The sequence below is a fragment of the Oryx dammah genome, unplaced genomic scaffold, assembly GCF_014754425.2.
Source record: "Oryx dammah isolate SB20612 unplaced genomic scaffold, SCBI_Odam_1.1 HiC_scaffold_28, whole genome shotgun sequence".
NCBI lineage: Eukaryota > Metazoa > Chordata > Mammalia > Artiodactyla > Bovidae > Oryx > Oryx dammah.
The window spans coordinates 78,867,922-78,887,495 of NW_024070212.1; the positions used below are offsets into that span (position 1 = coordinate 78,867,922).

The following is a 19,574-nucleotide window of genomic DNA, read 5'->3' on the forward strand; positions in this document are numbered from 1 at the left end:
GAGGCCAAGGCATACTACAAGAGGAGGGGGCTCTTTACTCTCCTGAAGAGTCTGCTGTGCCCCAGACAGACCTGGGATCACCAAACTCATTTTACTACAGGCAAAGCCAGCCTGAGGGTTAGCTAACTTCTCGAGGGTGATGGAGCCAGGGGGATGTTGGGGTTGGGGGTGGAGAAAAGAAGCCTTGGCTTTAATCAAACTATGCCTGAAGCTTACATTACACGGAAGTCTCTGTTAGTTAAGCCAACAAACTATCTTTTAAGGAAGTTTCCTGAGTTGTTGGGCTGGGTTGTTACTTGCAATTCTAAACATCCTACCAGAACCACAGATGGTGATGGTGATGTGTCTCTGACATACAGACCTGGCCACCCTTACAACAGCCCGGAGATGTGGCAGGTATCATTTTCCTCCTTTATAAAGTGAACAGCTGAGGCTATGAAGAGGGGGAAAGAATTCATCAGAAGTTACATGGCCGGTAAGGTAAGATCTCAACTGCCTTTGATGATCTATCACTCGATGCAGTATCTGTACCTAGGAAGGAGATTGCCACTGTTGTTTCATTTTCTATATTGAAAACTCTTATTTTCTTGAATTGTCATTCTGCAGTAGCTGTCCTACTTTCTCTCAAATCATAGCCTTAGCTCAGCGGGTCTTTGTGAAATGTAAAGTATTAAATAACACAATTTCACAATATTTAAATGAAATCACAAAGGTAAAAGTGGCATTACCTGTCCGTGAAGGATAAATACCTTCATTATCCTGTCTCCTTGCTTCCATTTCCGCCTTTCCCCACCCTCATCCCCCAAGCAACCAAGGCACCCAATAGCCAGAGGGATATTTTTAAAGCAAAAATCAATCACAACCACTTCACTCCCTGCCTCAAATCAGCCAATGGCTTCCAATTTCAGCCAGAATAAAATCTAGACTCTTTGGTTCCCACTGTAACTATCCTCTCTCCTCTTCTTCCACTGCCATCCTCCTTTAGTGCCTCCCTTCAGCCTTCCTTTCAAACACCCTGACCCATTCTCCTCTCTGGCCCTGTGCTCTCTACTTCTTTCCCAAGTTCCTTCCAGGTCCTCCTCCCCAAACACATTCAAGTTTTAGCTCCCTCAGCAGGCTTCTTTCAAATGGCACAGTAGCCTAATTTAACTCCTTCCCAGAACTGATCAGGGTCCAGTGTTATCTTGATTTATTTTTTGTATAGCTAAATCTCTCTCTCCCAGAAGGCAAGCCTCTCAAAAGCAGGGGAGATTCAGTTGGTTCATCACTATACTCCACGCCAGTGCTGAGGTGTACAGGAGTACAGGGGGTCAACCAATAGTTACTAAGATTAACTGATTAAATCTAAGATTCTACAAAGGCCACAGTATCCAAAACTCTTATATAATGCTTTATTTTTAGCTGAAAACAGGAACTGCAAAGTCCAGAATTCTCTTTTAAAGATTTTTTATCTATCCTAGATCATACTTGATTCTTTCTAATCCTGGGCACCATTATTCTTTAATCTGTGAAAGCAAATTTATGAAAAAACAATTCAGTTCAGTTGCTCAGTTGTGTCCGACTCTTTGCGACCCTATGGACTGCAGCATGCCAGGGGGCTCCCTGTCCATCACCAACTCCCGGAGCCTACTCAAACTCATGTGCATTGAGTCAGTGATGCTATCCATCCATCTCATCCTCTGTCGTCCCCTTCTCCTCCCGCCTTCAATCTTTCCCACCATCAGGTCTTTTCAAATGAGTCAGCTCTTTGCATCAGGTGGCCAAAGTATTGGAGTTTCAGCTTCAGCATCAGTCCTTCCAATGTATATTCAGGATTAATTTCCTTTAAGATGGTTGGATCTCCTTGCAGTACAAGGGACTCTCAAGAGTCTTCTCCAACACCACAGTTCAAAAGCATCAATTCTTCAGCACTTAGCTTTCTTTATAGTCCAACTCTCACATCCATACATGACTACTGGAAAAACCACAGCTTTGACTAGACAGACCTTTGTTGGCAAAGTAACGTCTCTGGTTTTTAATATGCTGTCTAGGTTGGTCATAACTTTTCTTCCAAGGAGCAAGCGTCTTAATTTCATGGCTGCAGTCACCATCTGCAGTGACTTTGGAGCCCCTCAAAATAGTTTGTTACTGTTTCTGCTGTTTCCTCTTCTATTTGCCATGAAGTGATGGGACCGGATGCACAAGACCCAGTTTCCCCCTCAGTCAGTCTCTCCCATCAGGAAGCTTCCATAAGCCTCTTATCCTTCTCCATCAGAGGGCAGACAGACTGAAAACCACAATCACAGAAAACTAACCAATCTGATCACATGGACCACAGCCTTTTCTAACTCAATGAAACTATGAGCCATGCCGTGTAGGGCCACTCAGGACAAATGGGTCATGGTGGACAGTTTTGACAAAATGTAGTCCAATGGAGAAGGGAATGGCAAACCACTTCAGTATTCTTGCCTTGAAAACCCCATGAACAGTATGAAAAGGCAAAAAGATGAAAAAACAATGTCACTTTAAAAAACAACAGTGGTAGAATTTGGTACTCATAAAGAAAATTAAAAGTACATCTGAATTTTTTTTCAAGTACCTACTTCTCAAAACTCAATAACAGGCACATAGGAACTTTGGGGAGTAATGAAAATGTTATAAAACTAGATGGCAATGATCAATGTACAAATATACAAATTTTAAAAATCAGTCATTAAAAAAAATAAGGAACAATAAGGAAACAACCCAATTTAAAAGTAGGTAAATGTTTTCACATTTCACCAAAAATGATAGGCTAATTGCAAATAGGCACATGAAAAAAAATGCTTTGCACCATTATTCATTAGGGAAATATTCATTAAGATCACAATGAGATAGCACCTCACACATTTCATAATGGATAACATTAAAATTGGCTTCCCTTGTGGCTCAGCTGGTAAAGAATCCACCTGGAATGGAGGAGACCTGGGTTAGAGTCCTGGGTTGGGGAGATCCCCTGGAGAAGGGAAAGGCTACCCACTCCAATACTCCTAGTCCATGGGGTCGCAAAGAGTCAGACACGACTGAGCACATTTTATAATGGGTAACGTTAAAATAATTGACCCAGTTAAGTTCTGAAGAGGCTGTGGTGCTCCCAGGACTTTTACCCGTTGCTGGTGGGAATATATAATGAGATAGCCCCTTTGGAAAACAAACTGCCAGTGTTCAACAAAGTTTAACATACACTTAGCATACTAGTCCCACCCTGTGAAGTATGAAAAAGACTCATACTGAAGCTGAAGCTTTAATGCTTTGGCTACCTGACAGGAAGCGCCGACTCACTGGAGAAGACCCCAGTGCTGAGAAAGATTGAGAGCAGGAGAAAAGGGGGGTGACAAAGGATGAGATGGTTGGATGGCATCATCAATTCAATAGACATGAGTTTGAACAAACTCCAGGAGATGTTGAAGGACAGGGAAGACTGGTGTGCTGCAGTCCATGGGGTTGAGAGAGTCAGATATGACTAAGCAACTGAACAACAAGTATGAAAACTATGTTCAAACAAAAACTTGTATGAGAATGTTTACAGTAGGAATATTTATAGATTTATGACCTCAAAAAAATCCAAATGTTTTCTCAGTTGCTGAATGGACAAACTGTGGCACAATGGGACTATACTCAGCAATAAAAAGGAATAAACTATTCATATATATAATGTGGATGAATTTCAAATGCATTATGCTAAATTTAAAAAGTCAAGACTCAAAATGTATATCATAATGCCTCCATTTATATGACACTCTGGAAGAAGCAAAATTAGAGATGGAGATGGTTTTCAGGCATGGCAGGTTGGCGTGTAGGGGAGTTGGCGGGGGGGGGAAGGAATGACTGCAAAGAAATAGCATTAGAGAATTTTGAAGGGTGATAAAAAAAACTTCCATATTTAGATTGTGGTGAGAATTACATGATATGCATCCATGGACCTCTACACCAAAAATAGTAGATTTTCACACTCATTAGGGTGGCTATTATTAAAAAAAAAGTGTTGGCAAGAATGTGAATTGTGAATTGTTGATTAGTATGTAAAACGATGCAGCCACTCTGAACCATTAATGCCACAACTGCACCCTTAAAAATAATTAAAAATTTTAAATGTATGTTATATACATTTTGCTGTTTGTTGTTCAGTCACTAAGTCATGTCTGACTCTTTGGAACCCCATGGACTGCAGCATGCCAGGTTTCCCTGTCCTTCCCCATCTCCCAGAGTTTGCTCAAACTCATGTCCATGGAGTTCACTGAGTTGGTGATGCCATCCAACCATCTCATCCTCTGTCACTCCCTTCTCCTCCTGCTGTCAGTCTTTCCCAGCATCAGGATCATTTTACAATCTTAAAATTAAAATTTTAAAAAGCCTGATGTACTTCAGAGATTTGGTTCTGAACTTTCAAGGTCACATTAAAAAGTGATCATTGCTAGCTACAGGGGGGAAAACAGTACATTTTATTGTGTGTAAATCTATATCTATCTGAATGAATGTAACATATCGGAAGGAAAGTACATCTGAATCACTACTGCAGGACTTCATTGTTGTAATCACAGTTTGCTCTGGAAGTCTGTTTTGTTTATCCCCTTTTAAGAAAAAGAAGTAACATGGGAAGCATGAGGTTTTTTTTTTTGTTTGTTTGTTTGTTTTTAATTTATAGGTGTAGAACGATGAAGTCAGATTTACATTTTTTCTCCTATTTTTAATGAATCTGTATTCTCCTATCCCCACTCCTCTTCTCTCTCTCCTCTCTGTTGGAAGAGAGAAACAAACGGCCTACCATCAATTTTCCAACATCCAGACCTCTATCCACCTGGGGTCTTTCAGCATCTTCACCCTTCTAATGGGTAGTAGTAAGTAAAGGCGCTCAGTCGTGTCCGACTCTTTGCGACCCCATGGACTGTAGACTACCAGGCTCCTCCGTCCGTGGGATTCTCCAGGCAAGAGTACTGGAGTGGGTTGCCATTTCCTTATACCAGTAAAGGCATAACCAAAAGAGTTTGGGGAAACAGTTATGCTTGCATCGATTAGGAATAAGATTCAAATCCCTCATATGCATCATTTATCTCCTCTTATACTAATAAGACAGCCATTTGGTTTTCCTTCAGTTCTTTAAGTATGCCAAAGTTTACTCTCAAGACCTCTGCACGGGCTGTTCCAATGCTAGCCAACATCCTCACCCTCCTCCTTTCTGATTGGCACCCCCTTCTTTTGCTAGCCCCACCTCCTCTCCTCTGATTGGTTCCTCTACCTCTCTGATTAGTTCCTCCGCGTTACCTCTGTGATTACTTCCAGAACAGGCCATCCAGTTCTCGGTTGTTGCTCCCACCCACACTGTTCAATAGATAGTTGTTGAGTAATTAATTCTAAAGGCCAAGCCCATTCCATAAGAAAATAGCTGTGAACAATACAAAGCTTACCTGTGGGAAGTTAGGGAATATGACAAAACAAAATGAATGGGGTAAGGAGGCAGAGTGAGGAGAGGGAAGGGAGGGTACTGTTTTAAAGAAGATGGGCAGGTAAAGATTTTAAAAAATTTTTATTCCCAGATAAAAGAAACAGCAAGTTCAAGCGCTCTGGGGCAAGGGTGTGCTTGGAGCATTAGAGCAACATTGTATGTTGGGGGGTAGGGGTTGAGGAGGGGGAGGGTGGGAACTTGGTGGTGGGAGGGGAGATAAGAAATAAAGCCAAAGATATCAGAGACCAGGTCACTCTCGCTGTAAAAGCCACTGTAATTTTGAATTTTACTCTGGAGTCAGATGGGAGCCTTTAGAGAGTTTTGAGCTGAGAAACGATATATCTGACATATATTAAAAGGATTTTCCCTTGTTGTCTTTCTAATAATCCTTGTTTCTTTCAAAACATTACTAAAACAATTTATAACTCATATGATTACTTCTTTAACGTATTTCCCCTAGTTAGGTGCCGAGGGTGGCTCTTATTCAGAGAGGACACCATCCAAGCAGAATAAGAGTAGAGATCTTGTCTCTCTTCTTTTAACCATGAACTCAAATGCAAGCATAGTACCTGACATACAGTATGTGCTCAACACATATTCACTAAATAAACTAGCTGATGAATCTAATCTCTAGGATAACAGAGCTCTAAGTACATAATTTGCAAGTCGTACATTTTGGTATTTTTTTATATTCTTAAATGGCCTGGATATACATACCTAAGCTTTCTCTAACAGGAAGAAATAAAACATCAGAACTCAACCAATAATTAAGGTACTTATTTCTAGACACTGTCACTCATCTGAAACATTTTACATCTTTAGTAGCAAGTGCAGGCTCAAGACATTATACTTAAGTCTAGAGTAGGTAATGAAATAGAAACATAGTAGCAGAAGCTAAATTCAGAATAGTATCAGAAAGTTACCAAATCTACTGTTTAAAGAAAGTGAAAGTGAGAGTGAAGTTGCTCAGTCTTGACCGACTCTGCAACCCTGTGGACTGTAGACCACCAGGCTCCTCCGTCCATGGGATTCTCCAGGCAAGAATACTGGAGTGGGTTGCCATTTCCTTCTCCAGGGGACCTTCCTGGAGACCAGGGATTGAACCCAGGTCTCCCACATTGCAGGCAGATGCTTTAACCTCTGAGCCACCAGGGAAACCCACTGTTTAAAGATGGCCACCCAATTTCTGTAGCCCAGACATTTTTGGAGTCACCATGTGCCAGAGACAGTGTTAACATACCAGGACTACACAGATGAATAAATCCAGGCTCTTTCTTGTGAGAACTCACGCTCTAATAACTCATCTGTACAAAGCTTTACTGTTTGCAGCTCTTGCCCACATTTTTTAACTGATTACACATGGATGCAAGTAAAATTTTCCAGGCCTCCCCGAAAATCTGAATTTACACTAACTGGGATATCAACCCATAACAAATGAGATGGTTTACAAATCAGCACACAGACTAGTCCCTCATCCCCCCCTTCAAGAGAACAAAAGGGACAAACATCCCCATTACACATAGGGTCAATGAAAACTACTCTGGATCCAAGACTGCTAAAAACCTCAGTTCTCCAGGCTTTCTCCAGAACTACCCAGAGCAGCAACAACTCAGTGACAGTTCCTAGGGTGGGAGGAATCAAGCAGCAAGAGGCAGAAAACTGGCTCTGTGACAGGAGCTGAGAATATCTCTTTTTCAGAGAGGACACCATCCAAGCAGAACGCACCACCTTAAGCTCTTTGGCACTGCCTGTCCCTGAGCTGCCAGGAGAGGCATGGGCTTTGGAGAAAGCTGATCAATAAACATGGATGGAATCAGGACAAAGGAATCCAGGATCCCACTAAGGAGCCCAGGGAGCAATACAGTTAACAACAACAAAAAATCCCATTGACATTTTATTTGAGCTAGCAAATGTCTAATAAGAAACCCAACAGGTCTTTCTACCCTTCTCATCTCCCAGAGATGAATGTGAAGATCACAGCAAAACTGTTAACAATATTTAAATACACACAAACATATGTTTCACCAATAAGGCCATAAAAATATTCTCAAGCCATTTATAAATACTGTTAAATTTATCAGAGAGGTGACAGACTTCAAATTTCCTCTTCAAATATATTTTCATGGTTATACACAGCACAGTAATTGTTAGGGATTTGTGACCTCCCTGTGATATATATTTTTTTGCCCTATGTAGAATCCTACTTTATTTTCAAGTGACATGGAAATATGAAGACTATTTTAAGCTGGTTAATTATTTTATAGGCGGAGTCAGGGCAGACTGATGAATCGGTACTTCAGTGTATTTATGGATCATTAATTTCTGACCATTCCTCTTTGAATTAAGATTTGTAAAAAGAAAAAAAAAAAAAGTTGGCCATCATATACTAGACTCAGTTTGTCTTGTTTCCTTAACGTATGTATGTCTTATCAGCTCTGCCACAGCTGAAGTGATTCCAAATTGCTTTATGACATACTTGGATTTTCTCCTGCTAATAATTTCTCCTTCCTGCCCATGACTGGCAGGCTTCTTCCACACTGCAGTAATGTGGGACAGCTAATTATCTACCAATCCACCTTGCTGTTCCACACTTGGCAACTTTTATCTGCACAGGACAGCTGCACTCTCCCGTTTGAAGTGAAATGTCAGTCTCTGCTAATGCAACAAGACTTACATCACTAATGATGTCTCCACACTTTGAAGAAACAACTCAAAGCCTAATTAAAAATTCAGATTCATTCTCACTGGCTTGCTGATTTTCCCTGCCCTTCCACCAGGGCCTTAGAGTATCTTTTAACATACTCGATGCAAAAATAAAATGGAAAAAAAAAATATATCCAAGGGGAATCCAGAAAAAAAGAAAAAGTGCTGGAGTCTTGGGCTTTGACCTAGTCTTTAAAATAACTGTTATGGTTGGAACAGAATCAGGATGTTATCATGTACAACAGATAAGAATTTCCTCCACTGGCTTCTCTACGACAAAGACAACAAAGCACACTATTTCCAGGGAAATATGGACCCGAAGCTACTTTTCAGTTGACCCACACTGGTATTTGGGTATCAGAACTGTTGTAACTGTAATTAACTTAGAAATCATGGAACTATGTAAATCTGAAGTAGGGGAAAACTTCTTTTGAATTCAGAATGAAGAGGGGGAAGGTAAAGAGGCTTTCAAATGACATTTATTCTGTTTCATTATCAAATCAAATAAACAACCCTTTGAAAGTAATTGTACTATTACAATTTTCACAAAAAGAAAGAGCTTCATGCTTCTAATAACTAGGGAGAGAGATGCAGTCCTGAAATTCAGTTCTAAAATAGCACTCTTCCTGAAAATTACAGGTAGAATTTCATTCTGAAGATTTTATATAAATACAAAAAAAAAAAAAAAATCACAAAAGTTGTTCCTTCCCTAAAGTTTTCTTTTTATGATTTACCTTTTTAATAAAAAAAAAAAAGACTTTGGTTTGTACAGGTTCATAATTATAACTAGTTATTGATTACTTAAATTTGCTGTTTAAAAAATAACATCACTGTGGAGTCAGAATTTTGTATTTCTTCAATGGCTCACTGACTTCTAAGTATTTAAATAGCAGCTTAAAAAAAAAAAGTCATCTGTGAAATGAGACTATCAGTTATAAGTTCTCAATCAAAGAACTAAGCTAAAACTTTTTTTGTTTTCAAAAGAAGAAATTAAAATAAAGCTTCTTGATTAAATCAAGTTTCCTTTCCATTTTAAAGCAAACATCTCTTGGAAAATGAAGCTCCCATGGATAAGTACTGTGAAAAATGTCCAAAAGTAAGAATCCTAAAAAGTCAAGACCTGAATTCAAGGTCTATCATGTAGTACTGGTGTGACTTCTAGAGAGCCACCGCCCACTGGGCCTGTTTCTCACCTATAAAATGAGGGGAGGTCTGACTTTCTCTCTGGTCCTTCTAGTGCTCATACACTTCATCAGTGAATCAGGGAGCAAAGACAGGCTCAGGGCAGGCCTGCTGGAGCCTGGGTTTGTACAGCCCCTCAGGGCAGGCCACCAGACACAGTGGGAGGCCAGCCAGCCTGTGTGCAGGTCAGAGGCAGGGAGACTGCAAAGCAGGCTTTCATGAAACTGGACTTGGGGAAGAAGAACCTAGGTACAGAGCAGGCCTTGGGGGCTGGTGGTTGCTAAGCATCTAGCTAAGTCATTTAGCTAAAACCTAAATGACTTCAGTTGAGCTTTCTAGGCACCAAGCTCCTCATTTCTCCAGGTTTCTAGTTCATCTCCCCCAGAGCACATCTCCTCCAAAGACAAGATTCATGCACAAAAAGCAGCTAGTTCCCAACTGAACACTAGGAAGGTTTGGCCAGTCATGTGGAAACAAAAGAGGAGAATCTACTTGAGAATGTGAGCAATGGGGCCACATGACCTGAGCCATCATCTAGCCTGGCTCAAACTCCTCCCCAGACTGTCCAATCACATAGGGCAGCCTGTTCCTCTCTCAAGCCAGTGTAAACTGGGCATTTGGTTGTTACCTGCCATATATCTCACTGCCATGAAGGATCCAAGGATTCTACTACCCAACCTGTATGCTTGCTTCTCTGAACTCTTCCTGTGCCCTTTCTTCCCTCTAGGTCTCTAAGCTCCAAACCTTAAGGCCATCTTTCCATTCTCTGAAGAGCCATCACGAAAGTCTTCTGGGAACACCATCCTCTGGCTAACCAATTCCTATTCATTCTACTTTTCCTGGAAGACCTTCCAGAAGCTTCCTCCACCCCTAAGCAGGTTAATATCCCTGACATACTTTCTCCAAGTGTCTGAAACCTCCTTTTGCATACCATTTCATTGCCTTGGAAATTAACTGATGGATATCTCAGAATGAACATGGTGCCTGGCACCAAATAAACATTCAATGACTGTTTAAGTAATTATGATGATAGGAAGCTCATCTCCTAAAACAACCCAACTTAAACTCTATTCTATGAGAAAGCTGTCCTTTCCTATTACACAGAAACTTACTTCCCCAGAATCTTTACACACAATCACTGGCTTTACCTCCTAGAGCTCACTGAATAATTCTAATCCAGACACTGCAAACTGGTGGCCTCTGGCCTGATCCAGACAGCTGGCATGTTTGGTTTGGCCCACACAGTGTTTTGTTTTGTTTTTCTTTAATCTGAATTAGTTGCCAACATTTTAAGAATTGAGAGATTTCATTGAAAACCCAGAGACCCAGCTTCTCCTGAAAACCAGAGTCAAGTGGCAACACTGGCCCCACACTGCCCCATGGCAGCAATTGGCAGAGCTGGGTAGCACCTGCTTTTCAGCCCTGGCATGTGCCCTCCCTTTCCAACAACCAACACCATGCCCTACTGATCTACACCTGGCTTGCCTCACTCTGCCTAACTGAACCCTGGAAATGTTAGAGTTAGCAACCCCGGGGTGGGCATGGATCTTGATCCCATATTTCAGTATTTTTTTCTACACTGCCTTGACCCATTCAAGTTAGTTAGCTTCTCTGATAAAACATGAGCTCTAGCAGGGAAAGCACTGGACATTCTATACTTTCCCCTCCACTCTCCTGGCCTCAGATTCTATAGTGGAATCTGCTGACAAACTCATCAGAAGATAATTATGTCCACAGTCAGCCTTTTCTCTTCAGCCTCTTCCCTTCCCTTACAGTTTATTTTGCTTTGTTCCTTTCTCTTTCCTGCCTTCCATCTCTGAAATAGGGAGAAAGCAGGAGAAGACATGGCTCAGACTGTAAGCTGGCCACTAAGAAAACACAGAAACTCACAGCCTCGTGGGGAAAGCCAGGCATGAAAATGAGGGCCAGAGGGCATGTGCCCAGGAGAAAAAAAAGGGTCCTAGAGGAGCTTCCCAAAAGAATCTTAGGTGTTACATCTGGAAGGCAAAGGAGGCTGCTGGACAAAGATATCAACTATTTTGTAAAGGGCTAGGGAACGCACAATGGCTCAGTGGGAAAAGAATCCACCTGCAATGCAGGAAACCAGGGTTCAATTCCTGGGTCAAGATGATCCCCTGGAGAAGGAAATAGCAACCCACTCCAGCATCCTCACCTGGGAAATTCCATGGACAGAGAAGCCTGGCAGGCTGGAGTCCGTGTCATGACTGAGAAACTAAACCACCACCACCACACGGCAATCGTTTTGCTCAGGCATGTCATAAAAAATTTTCAAGTATATACCCTCTAAAATGTTTGTATTGATGGACTGCAAATTCTATATACTCGTATATCAATATATTATGCCTATTATAAAACATTAATATAGAAATTAAATAAGAATGTAATAAAAATGTTACAGATAAAATTATGGGATACCTGGAATTTCCTTCAAAATAATCAGTGGGGAGGGAAAGGGCAGGTAGAGGCAGAGATGTAACCAGCCTGACCACAAGTAGATAGCTTGTTTAAGCCGGGTGAGAGGTACAGGAATATTTTTATGCTCTTCTCTTTACATCTATATATTTTTTCAAATCCTTGTATTAAAAAAGCTTAAAAGTAAATAAGGGAATTCCCTGCTGATCCAGTGGTTAGGATTTCATGCCTCCACTGCAGGGAGCACTGGTTTGATCCCACATGCTGTGTGGTGTAGCCAAAAAAAAAAAAAGTAAATAAAAATGACTCTAATTGGCAGGTCTAATACTTTCTTCATAAATATCAAAGGATGGTTTTGCATCACATCCCTGAGGTCAGTGCACCACACTTTGGTAATCCCTGGGTCAGAGGACTGACTGCACTGAAATCTGCAGGTTCTGAAGCTTAGATTTCAGTTTCATTCCAGCTCTGGAGCTGCAAAATTTTTGTTGGCTTCCAGGTTCTGTGCCCTGGCACTAAACACACTGTCCATGTTTATTTCTGTTTACTGATTGTTCCTATGTTAGACTGTGTGCTAAAAGAAGTCCCCCCATTAACCAAATGAAGCTCAAAAGTAATTTAATAATATGCTGGAAGTGACAGAGTTAATAACTAGTAGAGTCAAAACTGATGCCCTTTATATTTTGACCTCCAATATACCTTACTCCAGGTTGAAGCAGATTCAAAACAAATCCTGTTGCACTTAATACCAAACTTCCAGAGTTCTCCAAGGTTCCTGTTGGCTCATCTACTTAAGCTCAAGGAAGGAACTCTTCAAGCAGCAACCAGAAATAGCACCAAGTTATAAAGTGTGAAACCATCCCCTTCCCCTCCCCCACACCTCTCCAGATTTAAGTACAACTGGCAGGAAAAAGCTAAGCAGCTAAGACAGGTATTAGTGGAGAGGAAGGGGAGGAAGTACTGATACTAAGCACACTGGGGAGAGTCCCTCAGAAGTGATTCAACATGTTTTTCTTTGCACTCATTCTTACCAAGTTCAATTCAGAGTCATCCACCAATGGTCAATTTTGTTCTACTCCAAATGAGCAATCTCAGAAGAAAACAAGGCTGCAGCTTTCCCATTAGGGCTTATACTACACATAGGGCATAGAATCAAATAACATTATTTGCATTTTTTTCCATTCCTAAAATATTCTCAATTGCCTAAGTACATATTCAAATCACCCTAAAACATACCATTCTTAGTATGATTGACATGACTAGGGGGCAAATGCCAACCTTATCTAAACATCACTGTAAATCAGTATGAAGTTATAGTAGGGCCACCAGGGTGTTGATGTGAAATAACCACAGAAGCTCTAGATGTGATGGCCAGAGAAATAAGACATGGAGCCATATGCAGAGGCACAGAGTTACAGTCACCTCCCCAATCAAGAATTTAAGACATAGCAACTCCCTTGTCCAGTACCACCAAGGGGCCTCAGAAATGTCTGAAGAACTGCTTATTTGGTTCCCCTTAATGTCTGAGGCTGCTGATGCTTTCAGGACTGCCCTCTGTGTGTGGCAGATCACTTAAAAGGCTGCAGGAGGAGTAGTCAGCTTCATGACCTCACCAGATAATCTTGGCAGCCCTCCTCTGCACTTCCATAATGCCCTGTTCCTCTCTGCAGCATGGTACTAGCCCACTGCTTTCTAACACTTCTCTGCCCCTCACTAAACACCTCCTTTTGTATCTGTCTGCATCATCAGTTGAGAGCTTCAGGGCACAGACAAGATCTTATTTACCTTCTATCCCCAGCTTAAAGTGAAAGTGAAGTCGCTCAGTCGTGTCCAACTCTTTGTAGCCCACCAGGCTCCTCCGTCCATGGGATTCTCCAGGCAAGAATACTGGAGTGGGTTGCCATTTCCTTCTCCAGGGAATCTTCCCAACCCAGGGACTGAACCCGGGTCTCCGCATTGCGGGCAGACGCTTTAACCTCTGAACCACCAGGGAAGCCCTATCCCCCGCTTAAGCCCAACCCAAAGCCCCTCATAGAAGTCTCCCCAAAAGTTTGTTGAATGTATGCAAATATGAACAATGAACTTAATGCTTTTCTAGGGCATACAAAGTCAGCCTCCCCTTTCACTTTCAGCTGCAGCCATTATTTACAACACTGCTCTATATTTTCAGTCAATACCTCACTGCTACTGAGCCTATCAGTTCTGTCCTGTCTGCCTCCTTTCCTTCCATTTGAGGAGAAGCTCCTCAGACTGTACTTCTGGCATTTCTTCTGCCCCTATTGGAAGGATTCTCCCCACCCATCCCCCTTCCAGGCCCCATACAGCAGCTGTCTGACCAACCTGCTGGTGTGTCTGCCAATTCACAGTGACTATGCCCAGCTCAGCAGAGCTGAGTTAGAATTAACATCAAGGCGGGCAACCTGGCTATATGCCAGATCCTTGCTGTTAGGAAGCCTGTATTGTCATATAATGTTAAATGGGCCTTATAAGTGCCTGGTGAAATGGCTCCCAGAGCCAGATATGCCTTCCAACAAGTAGGCATTGTTGCTTAATTGTTTTACCTGTGCAACCTTACCTCCACCTCCAAATTGTAAACTCCTTAAGGAGCTGTGCTGGAATATCTCCTTTTAAAACCACCAAACACTCAGCTAGCATAGTGCTCTGTGCCCAGTCAGCTTCTAAGGAAATCTCTTTACTGAAGAACAGCCACATCTGTCAACAGTTCCCAGTCCCAGCTCCATATCAACAGGTGCTTTCACACGCACTATTTTCATTAAGTCCATAGAACAGATCTCCAGGAAGAATCATCATTGCCACCTTTACAAAGATCACCTAACTTCTAAAGTGGCAGAGCTGGAACGCAGGTTTCCAATATGGAAACTTTCCATTCCATGATGCTCCTTCATTCAAAAAAAAAAAAAAAAAAACTTTTTGCATGAATGAAAAAGCAGAAACAAGGCTCCCTGAACACAGCCATTCTCTGCTCCCTAGATCTCAGTGTCCATGGTTTCACTCCACCAGACCCCTGAGGAGATGATGATTAGGTTTTTGACTTTTACCCATGATGTATGAGGCCTGCTGCCAGGGGGGCAGTATTCAGTGGCAACTTTCCCAAGGCACTGGCAAAATTAGTTGGTGCAAATCATTTAGAGATTTTTTTTCTTTTAAACTTTGTCCATTACTAAAAAGGAACCACAACAAAAAACCATGAGCAGGCAGCCACCATGAGAAAAACCTTTCCAAGAAAATCTTTAAGCTAGGCTGCTTTTCAAACTTTCTTTATCAGCCAGCACAAAAACTATGCCACAGGAAACTACAGTGCTGAAAGAAGTTCTGGGTTTTGTTTTTGTAAAATTCTTCCTGGTGCCTGTCTTCTGAGAGGTGACAACAGGCCTCCCCCTTGGAAGCGGCTTTGCAATTTCTCAAAATTAAAAATGGTCTTTGGAGAATTTCAGCAGCAGTGATGTAAAAGTCTGGAAATAGGTTTTTAATTCATAAATGAACCTACACAAAGTTTCTTGTCAAAGATGATGCCGCCCTGAAAGGTCTGCACTGTACTTGATGTGCCAAGGTCAAGTGAAAAGAGTCGATCCCTTAATTGAGAGAGGATATTCTATTCCTGCAAAGGGAGAACACCTCTCTCCAACTCCCTCATATCTTTGGATGGAAGTTTGACCCCACTCACCTTAACACCCACATGAGGCTACCTGTCTCAGAGCAACAGATTAGCTCCACAGCTATAATATCCAACATGTCACAAGGAGGGATTATATTATCTGCTCTTTAGACAGCTAAACCCACATAATTTCATACCCACTGAACAAATCCCAGAGGTTTACAGAGGAAAACTTGAGGCTTGCAACCTTGTTCTAAGGGCAAGAAATGTAACCTGCTTTAGATTTTATTTTACATACAATCTCCCCCTCCCAAAAAAACAGCTGGCAGTCTAACAAAACTGAAAAGAGATTTCCCCCAATTTTCCCAGAAGGAGGCAAGTGGTAGATCAATGTACAGCTCAAGAAGAAGAATTTAAATACAGTATGTGCTGCTCCTTTTAAAAAGGGAGAGAAGCCACTTCACATTTTGCCAGACAAAACCCTGTCCCCAGGAGGCCAGCTTCCACAATGAGATTGCAAAGGTGTTAGAAAGAGGCCAGTTGGGAGGCGATAAAGGGCCATTTGGGCACAAACCCCCCACTGATCAGAGCTTTTTTTTTTTTCCTTCTTCTTCTTCTTCTTCTAAAGTGTCTCCCTTTCAACAGGGAAGCCTTTTAAAACTACATTTGTTTTGGATCCCTACCTGAAAGACAATGTGTTGGGATCCGATTTCACCTTTTGTCAAGGATTGGGTGAGAAACAGTAAAACTGCTGTCAGCATCTTAGAAAAAGCTAGTCCTTAACTTATGTGGTGGTGGTGGTGGGAGACCCAAAGGTCCCCTGTCCAGCCTTAGTGATGGGATGAAGGTGACAAATGCCTGCTAATCTTAAGATCACTGTCCAAAACTGTAATGTATTAAATGTCTTTATTAAAAGAGGGTCTCTATGCAAGAACACAATTGTTTGTCCTCTGAATTGAAACATTCAGTGGAAAAAGAAATCCTAGTTTTCCCCTAACGTTTTAAGTTCATTTCCTCTAAAAGTCACTTGACTCCTGAGAACTCTGTTGGCAATCATCAGAAATCAGAACATGCAAATGGAAAAAATTATAACAATATGAACCTGAAAGATCTGCATAGAAAAGTTCAATGATGTATCTTAAAAGTTTGTCTACTATTATGCAAATGAAGAAAAATCGGGCTCTACTGCACTTCAGGGCTGGTGTCTGCACATAAACACAATTATCTTTCAGGCAAACCTCCCACTCCTAAAACAAAACAAACCACCCAACCGTCTTTCACTACAGCGGTAAAGGTCGGTGGAACCGACTTTAGGAAAACTGTATCATCCTTGGAGGAGACTGGTGGTGGTTAGGGCTGGAGGGTAAAGAAAAAAAAAAAAAAAATCAGAACCCGGAATCCCAAGTGACTTTAAAACACCTCTCCCGATGGAAGGTAGAAGGGTGGTCACAGTAGAATCGAAATCAGAAACCTCTTCTGAGAACACTTTCCTGGAAACGTCGCTCTTTCGTAAACCACATGCATCACCATCATTATTGTTCGAATACAGAAGAGAATGAGGTTACTTTACAGAAAAATGTTACAGCAAATATTTCAGATTCGGAATGTCAGTTCAACGTCTCCTAATCGAGTGGGCCTTTCTGGCCAAAGCGGTTAAAATAACGGCGAGATAGAATCTCCAGGTGGTTGCTGTTTAGCAATTTTTTTTTTTTTTAACTACTGTTGGTACTGTTTGTTATTAGTAACATCTTCAGGATTTCTTACTAGCCTCGGGCAATCTTTCTTTAGCACCACCACCACCACCCCCTCCCCCGGAGGACGGATCTGGTAAACAGTTTAGAGAAATGGGAACCTTATTCACTATGCTTGCTTCTTCCTCCACCACATACCAAAAGGCATACACAAAACAAAACAAAACCATTCGGACAGCGCGCAACCAACAACAGCGGAAAGCAACAAAAAATGTCCCCCACACAGCACGAGTCGGGAATCTACCAAGAGTCTACCAGGCCGGCCCCTCCCCCAAGGCACCCGGGCTGGGAGAGGGAGAGCGGAGTTCACTCCCCGGACGCTCTCAGCCGGGGCCCAGGTGGCCCTGGAGCAGCTGCGCACGCGGCGGTGCCGGCCCTCCGGGCGCCCATTCGTGCGCCTCGGTCGGGGGGACCCGAAGAGGTGATCAAGGAGGTACAGACTGGGAGCCTCGGAAAACCGTCCGAGCCAGGCGGGACCGTCTGCCCTGGGATGGATACACAAAGAGGAAAAAGGGGAGTTTGTAGGGGTGGCGGGGTTAAAAAAAAAAAAGACTGCGGGGGAAATTGGTGCAAATTAGTAAAGGAGACGCGATGGAACCTAAGAATCCTCGCCGAGATAATGGAGCTGTGCTCGGGTAGGGGCATGGGAAATGGGTCCTGTGCAAAGCGCAGGGGCTTCTGCACAGGAGAAAGAGAGGGAGACCCAAGAACTTGGAAGAGGAGTTCGTGTGTAGTTAGGGGATCCACGCAGAGGCCAGAGGTGTCCAGGGCAAAGGGTGCTCTGTGCATGCGGGCGAGGTCGGTGCTCGGTTAAAGTGACCTGTACTGGGGATGGGACCGGGCTCTGCGCAAAGGAGCGAGGCGGGATGTGCCTGGCAAGCTCCCGGGCACAAGGGGTGAGGGGTGGGGGGACCCTTACCTGCATGGTGACGACTCCCAGCTCTTCCGCTGCCAGCCTCCGCATCTGGCTCGCCAGCACTTGCGCCTCGTCCAGAATAGAGAATTCGGCGTCGGCCCCGGCCCCCAGTAGCCAGCCCACGACCAGGCAGAGCAGCCAGAGGGGCGGCCGCCGCGCCCCGATCCATCCGAGCGAGCCCCGACCCCCGCGGGCCAGGGCGGCAGCCCCTGCCGCCTCCTCTTCCTCCGGCTCTCGGGCCATGCCGCCTCCCCCCAACTCCCCGCCGACGGGCTCCAGGAGCCGGGAAGCGGGGAGGTAGCCCCGGGTGGTGCGCCCAGGGCCCGCTCGGCGCACCCCGCAAAACTTTCTCGCCCTTCTGCAGCAGCTTCTACGCGCCCCGGCAGCTCCTAAACTTAGAGGGGCGCCCAGTTACGGCGCGGGAGCGCGGGCGGCCACCATCGCCGGATCGGGCGGCCGCGGCAGGAGAGGAAGCAACCGCCCCAGCCGTGTCCCGGACCCCGGCGCCGGCGCGGCCCCCGCGAGGCGGCGGGCGGCTGCGAGAGCTGCGGCGTCCGCACCCGGTGCGTGGCCGCGGGGCTCACAAGCCGAGCCGCGGAGCTTTCGCTTCCCGCGGGTCCCAGCGGAGAGAGGCGGCGGCGAAGGCGGGCGGCTGCAGCCTGGGAGGAGGAGCGGCGATCGGGCTTGGTAGGCTGGGGCAGCCACCCGAGCGAGCAGGGAGAGGTTTAAAAAAAAAAGCTGAAAGAAAGAAAGCCAGCGGCGGGGGAAAGGGAGGTGTCTGGTGCCACCACGCTGCGCTCCGGCTCCGTGCACTTCCCGGCCCGGCGGCCGCCGCGGCTGCGGTGATTTATGGAAGCGGGGAGAGAGGCGGGGACATTCCCCCGGTCGCCCCTCCTCTCTCTGCCCGGCTCCCGCCTCAGAACCGGCCCCTGGAGACGCCGCGGGCCCGAGAACAGGCTCTCGGCTCGGGTACCAGACCTGGGGGTCCCTGGAACTTTCTGGTTGCCGGGGACAGCTACCCACCCCAGCTCTCACCACCTCTGTCCCCGCGAAGGGACTCCGGGATCCCACCCATCGAAAGTCCTTTTAAGTTCTAGGACGCTGGCTTTCTGCCTGGCAGAGATTTGTGAAGGACGGGACTGCCGTTTGTGTGCCCACTGCTCTTCTTCGGTTTTATCAGTAACAATAGCTAACATTTGTTAGATCAACGGATTCCTTTTTGTTTTTAACCAACTACTATGTGCCCGGCCCAGTGTTCTGGGGTTTGTATACATTATCCTTTAATCCTCACCACATCCCTGTGAGGTATGTATCTTTATCCCCAAATTTTAGGTAACAAAGACTGAGGCTTAGAGAGGTGGAATAAATTGCCGAAGGTCACCCAGGGGATAAGAGGCAAATCCCGACCTTAAGCAGGCGGAGACTATTGCTCTTAAATAGGACGTAGTTCTTTCTGTCTCTTTTTGGAAATGAACCATCTGATCTCATCAAAAGCAAAAAACAAAACAAAAC

The 19,574-nt window shown here is 44.1% G+C and overlaps 1 protein-coding gene across 2 annotated transcripts in view; it reads right to left on the reverse strand.

Annotated features, from left to right (window-relative positions):
* CACHD1 (cache domain containing 1) overlaps positions 1 to 18,893 on the reverse strand; it is a 232,480-nt gene extending 213,587 nt beyond the window's left edge. For both annotated transcript variants that reach the window (XM_040232671.1, XM_040232672.1), the window contains exon 1: positions 18,066 to 18,893. In XM_040232671.1, coding sequence (XP_040088605.1) covers positions 18,066 to 18,305 — 240 coding nt within the window. In that variant the 5' untranslated portion in view covers positions 18,306 to 18,893. The remainder of the gene's footprint in view (positions 1 to 18,065) is intronic.
* Between the last annotated feature and the right edge of the window lie 681 nt (positions 18,894 to 19,574).